At 47.4% G+C, this 8,644-nt stretch overlaps 1 protein-coding gene across 1 annotated transcript in view; it reads right to left on the bottom strand.

The window, feature by feature from the left end:
- The window catches only part of Habp2 (hyaluronan binding protein 2), a 35,709-nt gene extending 27,471 nt beyond the window's left edge, over nt 1-8,238 (bottom strand). Inside the window, exon 1 of the mRNA XM_031385011.1 lies at nt 8,182-8,238. Within this exon, the coding sequence (XP_031240871.1) occupies nt 8,182-8,238 (57 nt within the window). The remainder of the gene's footprint in view (nt 1-8,181) is intronic.
- Between the last annotated feature and the right edge of the window lie 406 nt (nt 8,239-8,644).

Raw genomic sequence — 8,644 nt, 5'->3', positions numbered from 1 at the left:
CCATGGAGGAACGCAGAACCCATGGAGGAACGCAGAACCCATGGAGGAACGCAGAACCCATGGAGGAATGCAGAACCCATGGAGGAACGCAGAACCCATGGAGGAACACAGAACCCATGGAGAATGCAGACCCTGTGGAGGAACATGCTTGCTGGCCCCATCACAGGTTCATGTTCTGTTGCTTTTTTCACATCTCCCAGGATCACCTGCCCAAGGGGAGAACCATCCACAGTAAGCTAAGCCTTCCCACTGCAATCAACAGTCAAGGAGATATCATATGACATGTAAATAAAGAAAATATATAATAATAATAATAATAATAATAATAATAATAATAATAATAATAATAATAAAAGAAAAGAAAATGCCACACAGACTTGTCTACAGGGCAATCTGGTGGAGGCAGTTTCTCAGTTGAGGGTCCTGTCTCATAGGTGACTATAGTTTGTGTCAAGTTGACAGAAATTACCCAACACAGAGAAGATGGAAGAGTTCTTCAATCACAAAGAAGCAGGTTTGGAATGAGGTGAAAATACCAAAGACCCTGTTATTGGGACACTTCATCAAAGTTATATCTAGAAGGGTCTAGACTTGGGAGGTTGCCAGTTGCCACAGTGGCAGCTGGGGAGAGCATGAAAGAGTGCCTCAGTCAACCCATTGTGGCGAGCACATCTCAAGGGACATCTCTGTCAGTCATATGGAGTGAAAATGGCTGCCCATTTCCCCCTTGACCTCCCTTCCTGGTTTCAGTAGGATTTAAACAATATATACACACAACTGACCAGTCTCTCTTAAAGGAGATGGTCTCTTAAAGGCATGGTTGCCTCTCCAGAGTGAAGAGAGAATGTTTAGCTATGGATTTAGAATGACTACTCCAGCTCTGAATCCTGGATTCCTATATGCCACATCCCTTCTCCCAGTTCTTCTGGATGTGTCCATAGATGGGAAGTTGTGGTTTAGGTGTGGTCTGCCTGTATTTCCTGAGACCTGCTGTGCTGTTTTCCATGGTTGTACCATCTCATGTTCCTCCCACCAGGGATGCACAAGCTTCATGTTCCTTGTGTGTGTAACAACACTTGTACTCATTACATTTGCATCACCCTGGCCACACACCTAGCAAGCAATTTAAAAGATGGTGGGTTTATTCTTGCTCACAGTCTATTGGGGTAGCTGGTGCAGTGTTGTCTCTGTGGTGGCAGGAGCTGGCCACACAGTTTGAGCACAGAGTGGAGATACTTGGCTAGAGGTGGGGCTACTCTGTAATCTTCAATGGCTGCCTCTAGTGGTCTGTATCAAGCAGCTAGGGCTCATGTCTCAAAGGTTCTGGTTGTAACCTTCAAAATAGTATCACCAACTAAGGAACAAGTGTTCAAAATGAGCCCATGGGTCTGGGGTGCATTTCACATCCAAACCACACATGTTATTTATTTTCCATTGGAAGAAATTATAGCCACTGGGGTTGGTGCAAAAGTCCTGTCACCCTTTTCTTTACCGCAGGAAGTCTCGGTTCTTCTGGAATGTTCTCAGTTCCATGTCAATCAGTAGACTCAGCATGGCTGTGCCTTCATGCTCAGGCGGGGAAGGGAAGGCTCCCGTGGGATGGATGCCTAAAGGAAGGCACTGCAGATGGATTCCTTCTTGACTTGCAGGAGGCCATTTATGGAGAGGAGCTAGACAGGCTCCAAATGAGGGGACGAAAGTGATGACCGGAAGCTTTGGGAGGACTTTGGAGGCACACATGAGCTCAGGTCCTCTAATTCTAACCCTCTGTCCCTAGCTCAGAGGGACTTCAAGTGGTTCCCCTGCTACAAGGGCCGAGTCGTCCCATTGGGCCCCTAGAGCTGCCTGAGAGCTATGTTTCATGTGACAAGAGCAGTCAGAGATAGACAGGGAAGACAAGAGAGTATCTCTGGATCCAGAACTCTTCTGGTTTAAAGTCTCTCGGTTTCACACTGCAGTCCATAGGGACCCTGGGGAGAAGTGGGGCCTGCAGAATCCCATGGGTGCCAAAAATGCAGTCTTAACCAGGGGATGGTGTCTCTGACCTTTACCCTTGTTTTTGTTATGTGTATGTGTGTGTGTGCGCGCGCACATGCGTGCACACCTGTGCATACATATAGAGAGCAGAAGCCAATGTCAGGTGTGTCCTGAATTGTAGCCATTTCTCTGGGGCCCAGGAAATTGAGGGTTCATTTTTTTTCCTGCATAGCTATTGATTAGCTTCTTACCTCAGTTTCCTCAATTATAAAGAATTCCTGGATTGGAGAAATGGTTTTGACAGTAACGTTTTTTGTCATGCAAGCGTAAAGACATGGATTCCATTCCCAAGAACCCGAGTGGGAAGCTAGGCATGGCGGTAGCATGTGTCTGTGATCCCACAAGTAAGGGAATGAAACAGCAGGCTCTCTGGAGCTCGCTGGCCTCTCAGTTGAGTAGGTGAGCCCCAGACTCAGACACAGAGAGAGACAGACACACAGAGACACAGAGACACAGAGACACACACACACACACACACACACACACACACACACAGAGAGAGAGAGAGAGAGAGAGAGAGAGAGAGAGAGAGAGAGAGAGAGACCTTGTCTCAAAAAATAAGGAGGGAGCTTGGTATGGCAGCACATGTCTTTAACTTTGGCGATTGGGAAGTAGAGGCAGGTAGAGCTCTCTGGTTTCTAGGCTCTCCAGGGCTACATAGTGAGAAAAAAAAAGGTGAAGAGTGACAGAGGAGATCTAATACCAACTTCTGGTCTCCATGTTGCATGTACACTTACACACGCACACACTCATGCATGTACACTAGTACATGCATGCATGCACACTTATGTGCACATGCATATACATACATGCACACACATGCACTCATTTACACACATATACATGTACACACATACACACGCATGCATGCACACTCATGCATACATGCTTATACATACATTTATGCACAGATGCATGCATGCGCATTCAGGTACACATACATGCATTTACACTCACAAATGCACACATGCATGCACACACAAATATGCAGACATGCATGTACACTTAAGTACACATGCATGCATGTACACTCACACACATGCAATGTGTACACACATAGGCATGCATGCATGTACACCTAAGTACACATGCATGCATGTACACTCACATATTACACACACATGCATGTACATGCACATACACATGTACATACACATGAGAAAGTAATAAAAATAAATCTTAAAAAAATAAAGTAGGTAAAGGTAAGCCTGTTTAACCAAAGTATTAAGACATCAGCGTAGGCTGCGGCAGGATTTCTGAAGCAGAGTCAGCCGTGACTGAAGTTTAATTTACTTGGTTGTTCGGCATGACTGATTCTTCTGATGTCAGGAAGGGGAGCTTCCTGGGCCAAAGGGAGGGCCAGGAGGAACCAACTTCACCTCTTAGTGGAAGCCCCAGCGGAATCAGGAAGCAGCGCCCATACTCTAGCCTGCCACCTCTGGTTCCACATCAAACAGATCTGTCAGCTTTGGGCAGAGCCTGGTGTGACCACCCATCGGTGTCACCTTGGGTACAAACCTTGAAGCTGGCTTTGGATAGGTGCGTTTGAGTCCAGCTCTCTGACCTGCTGTGGGCACCATTTTGGATAGGTTACCTCATCTCTGTAGCTTGCTTTATTGTCTATGAAATTGACCATGGCCCTACTTCATGGGCTTGTCAGGAAGTTTAAAGCATAAGAAATATGTGGTAAAAGTCAATAAATGGTGGTGGTACTGTTACGAGATGTCAGTGTCAACAAGTTTATTCTATCGCTGTTATTTTCAAATTGCTTGGTGCACAGTGTGGGAGGGGCGGGCCCAGGAGAGCCCTCTCAGCACATAGTGCTCCAGGAACTCCTTTGTTGGGTCGATCACAGGCAAGTCACACAGCCCCTCCCTCACTGTTTTTCCCTGGGATCTTTGCCAAACCCTAAGCCAGGAAACTTTGTTATATTAATTATGAAGAGAAAACATGTTTTATTTAAAATCCCGGCTGCTGAGTTTCCTGCCATGCTGTTTCTCTGTGACAGCAGAATTTCTTTTGCATCTGGGAAACCCTAATGCATCTAGAATATAAATATATCTGTGCTTCCACACACATGTGACTTCAGCGACCTGATTTCCCTAAATACCTGTGTACACTGCAAAGCTAATGAGTTGGACTTCTGCTTACAATCAAGTTTTTGTTTTGGAGGGTTTTTTTTTCCTCTTAAATTTATGAGAAGTTTCAGGGGAATCCAATATTTCCCCTTTTCCAGAAGTCTCTGCCTGGATTGGAGAAGAGGGGACCCCAGGCTTGAAAAAGCTACATTCTGGGATGTTGGGGTTTCACCCAAAAGGGACCTCACAGGTTCTACCCTGGGGCCCACGTGGATTTTAGTTCTGAGACTGGGGACTGACCTACTCCAAAATGGCATTGATACTTCACCACCTGTGGTGTGTTTGAGCAAGAACCATGTAAGTGTACCCTGCCTCTGTGCATCATCTCTTCTTTCTTCCCTCCCTCCCTCCTTCCTTCTTTCCTTCCACCAATAAGGTGATGAAGGCTACAGAGGTGGCCCACAGGCATCTCCTTCGTGGTGTGGTGTGGACAGGGACGTGTGCTCACTGTTATCAGAATATGCAACTTTTATGAAATCTTGGAAATCTCTCTCGCTATTTGAGATGTTCCATTTCTTAAACGCTGCCTGGCAACTGAAAGACAAAGAAAATGCTCTGCCATCTGACCTTCTTCACAACAGGCAGAACTAGGCAGACTTCCAGTGTACCATCTCTCCTCAGAACCACAAGCCGTTTCAGTGGCTCGGTGCCTAGGAAGACTCCAGAAGTCAAACAGCATGGATTTGTAAGCAAGCATTTTGCCCACACGTCCTGTTTCTGCAGTAATGGAGAAAGCAGCCTCTGCCGGAAGCGGGGCAGGGCTTACAAGCATTATTCTCTCACCCTGAGAGAGCTAGAATTTTACTGTGGTCAAGCCCAGTGTACGCCCACCCCCACCCCCCAACATTCTAAGAACCACTGTTGGAGAGATTTCTAAGACAGAGCCTGGTTTTTTGGCAGCTGGGTGGTCTTCCTGTAAAGATGAGGGTCAGATGGACTCTGTCTCAGGCCTGGCCCACAAGAGTCTAGCAGCTCTGCTCCCATCCTGTTCCTCCTATTCTGGAGACCGGGAATAATGTCACACAGCTATGCTGGAGATGGACACTCAAAATGACTTGTAAAATGAGTGTGTACAAACCAGTCTAGCCTAGGCACGAAGGCATGTTAAGGATGCCTGGAGCTCACCACCATAGTATCAGAGAATTAATTTCTAAATAAAGTCTTAGGCAGAGGTCAGGGGTATGCTTGGCAGGTAAAGAGGCTTGGTACCATGCCTGCCGATTGGACTTTAATCCCTGAAGCCCACAAGGTGGAAGGAGACACCTGATCCTCACTGGCTGTCCTTATGTCTACACATGTGCACTCACACACACACACACACACACACACACACACACACACATGCACCCTAAGAATGTGTTAGCATGATGCCTGAGGCAGTACTGATACTAAGACTCTTCTTTCAGCTTCAGAGGCACACAGAGCCCATTATCTTCTACCTTCCAAATGACCTTGTGCCTACAGCAAGGGTGTGGCTCCTGATAGCTCAAGCACCAAGAGGTCTTGTACTTAGGGACCCAGGCCTGTCCTCTAAAGGCTTAAAGCTTAACTGTGTCATTTCCCAGCTATGGGGCTTGGGGCCATGTTATACAGTTCTGTATGTGTAGAAGAGGTCACAGTACCTATGGCTTGGGGCCATGTTATACAGTTCTGCATGTGTAGAATAGGTCACAGTACCTATGGCTTGGGGCCATGTTATACAGTTCTGTATGTGTAGAATAGGTCACAGTACCTATGGCTTGGGGCCATGTTATACAGTTCTGTATGTGTAGAATAGGTCACAGTACCCTTTTGGCAGTGAACCAGTCCATAGCAAACTTGGGGCTAGCACTGGGGACTGACTCTATTACATGCTATCAGTTCATTATTATTACATTATGGATACAAGATCTGACTGCATAGGACAAGCTGGCCTATGTAGCTCACTATATAACCAGGAGTGGCTTGGAATTCCTAATCCTCCTGCCTCAACCTCCTGAGTTCTGAAAGACAACTGGTTATTATTTTGAGCTGTGTATGTAGAAAAGGTCACTCTCAGCCCACCAGGCTATGTGGTTTGTCTCCAGTGACACCCGAAACTCTTCCAAGCATCCAACCTGGCCGCTCTGCCCTAGATGCAGTATGCCAGCCCGTGAAACATGAAAAGACTTCCCAGCCACCTGTTTGGCACACATCTGGGTGAGAAAACAGGCGAAGATGGCGAAGACTGCGAGTCCTCTCTTTGGAACCGACTAAGCTCATTGCCCGGAGGCTAGCCCTCATATGCTTTCTTTTATCCATTATTGACTTACAGTTTCATTGATAACCGTAAAAATTCCCTGGGTCTTACAAAAAAAAAAAAAAGGTGTGTGGGAGGGTTGGGGGCTGGGGCGACATAATCCTCTTGTGAACCTCAAGCATTGTGCCAACTCTTCCTGCCTACAAACTTAAGGCTCAGCTGTTTTCTGCCGGTGTTCTTTCTGGGCCTCTGATAATTTCCACTGCCTTTCTGTACACCTGTGGGATAGCTGCTCTTTCTTAGACCCAGGTGCCCACTAAAAAATTATAAGATCAGATCACCAGGCTTGATAGCTATCTATAATTGCAGCCACCATCCTGTAGTTTGGAAAGAAATTCCCTTCTAAAGCAAATCACTTGGCAACTGAACCTAGGACTATGGAAGGTGGCTGAGCTGGGCTAATTGACTGACAGGAGAGGTGTAACCATTCTCTTATGGACACGCTAATAATCGAGGCTGTAATTTAATTCCATTCCCTCAGGAAACACCCTAAAAGGGAAATCCAATTCAAAAGTGCTTAACCAGATGCAAGAAGTTTACAGTGACTCCCACCCTCTCCCGACTCTTCCATGCCTCTTTATCAAATGGACTGCTCTGATTTTTATAGGGGAGTTACTCTCAGCTTGGGCATTTTCTCGGAGAAGAATTGACCCTGGGGTAGGGATTGGCTCCCCTGACCCTGGGGTAGGGTTGGCTCCCCTGACCCTGGGGTAGGATTGGCTCCCCTGGCCCTGGGGTAGGGATTGGCTCCCCAGTAAAGAGTTTGCTTTGCACACATGATAAAGATCTTTGGTTCGATCAGCAGCAACACCAAGATAAATAAAAGTAGAAAGAGCTAAGGCTTACTGGAAGCCACCATGTTCAAAACCTCTTGTTGCCATGACCTCTACCATAGGAGCAGTTGGTTGTTGGTGATCCCTTGGAGGCTCAAGTGAGATTATTATGGCTATATATTCCACAGTTATGCTGTGACAAAATCAAGACGGTTTCTGGCTCCAAGGCTCAACACTCAAGCCTCGGCCCATAGCCAGCGTGGAGACCCCAGGAAGGTCTGCTCCCTGTTTAGCTGGGCCAGCATCTCCACTACTCATTCAACCCAAGGTCTCAGTCCCCTGGTCAAAGGCCCCCTACAGCGTTTCCCTTTCTGGCTCACCACAAGCTCCCTGGGGCCCTGGCTCATCTCTCTGTCTCATCTACCTTGGTCATGGGGAAAAGAAGAGTAAGTATCAACCACAGAGCTTCTCCACAAATCGAAGGCAGGTAAGTAAATCCTTTGCTGGGCTCATCTCAGCCACCAGGGTATTGCCCTGAGGCCAAAGCTCAGGAGACCGTTTCTTAGTGTCAGCCCCAGGTGGCTTAGCTACTCTGACATGGGTGCTGAGGCTGGGCCCCTCGTCTATTCTCCAGAGCATGCAGCTTTCCACGGCGTCTCAGAGGATTCCTTGAGGTGCACGCCATGCTTCAGAGCATCTGCGTGCCCTAGTCACCTCTGTGGGAATGGATTCGTGGAGGCTTGGCCACAAGAGTTCACGTCACGCACATGTCATTACAAAACTGGCTGCCCAGAAGTCCACGACAGCCTGTGTAGTTCTTGTGGTCAGGACACACACAGCTTGGAAACACCAGCTTTTCCCAATTTAAGCTCTTCCTTACTTCTAACCCAGATGGTTTGATTTTGCTAAAACCCTCAGAGTCTCTCAACCATAGAAATGTGAGATGACCACTTACCCCGACGGCTGGCTTCCCCACCAGGGTTATCAGCAGCAGAACACGGAACACCGACATCCTGGCAAACACCTGTGCAGTTGAAGGCCTCTCCGTTCGATCCCTCTGCAGTTTCTCTTCTTGTCTAGTCCTTTGGGGCTGGGGGGTGGGGGTGGGGATTCGGTCTCCGGGGGATTCCGGAACAAATGAACTGGATGCAAATTATTAACTAGGCATCAAATACTGTTTAATGTTTTGCGAACCAACTATCTTGATTAAACAAAGGGCAACTTGGGGGTTGGGCAGAGTCAAGGGGTGCCTTGTCTTATGCCAAAAAAACCCTCCAAAGATAGCAGCCAAAATAAAGAGGCTTGTGGGAGCAGGTAGGGCTAGGAGCTTTCAGTGCTGTGGGCGTGGACGCATGGGCAGAAAGGACTCCAGATCAGGCAAGAGCCTCTGCCACTTCTGAGGTTACTGCTAGATTTCT

Source organism: Mastomys coucha, unplaced genomic scaffold (genome assembly GCF_008632895.1).
Source record: "Mastomys coucha isolate ucsf_1 unplaced genomic scaffold, UCSF_Mcou_1 pScaffold21, whole genome shotgun sequence".
NCBI lineage: Eukaryota > Metazoa > Chordata > Mammalia > Rodentia > Muridae > Mastomys > Mastomys coucha.
Note: the sequence above shows the minus strand (reverse complement) of the source record. Positions and strands in the feature narration are given on the sequence as shown.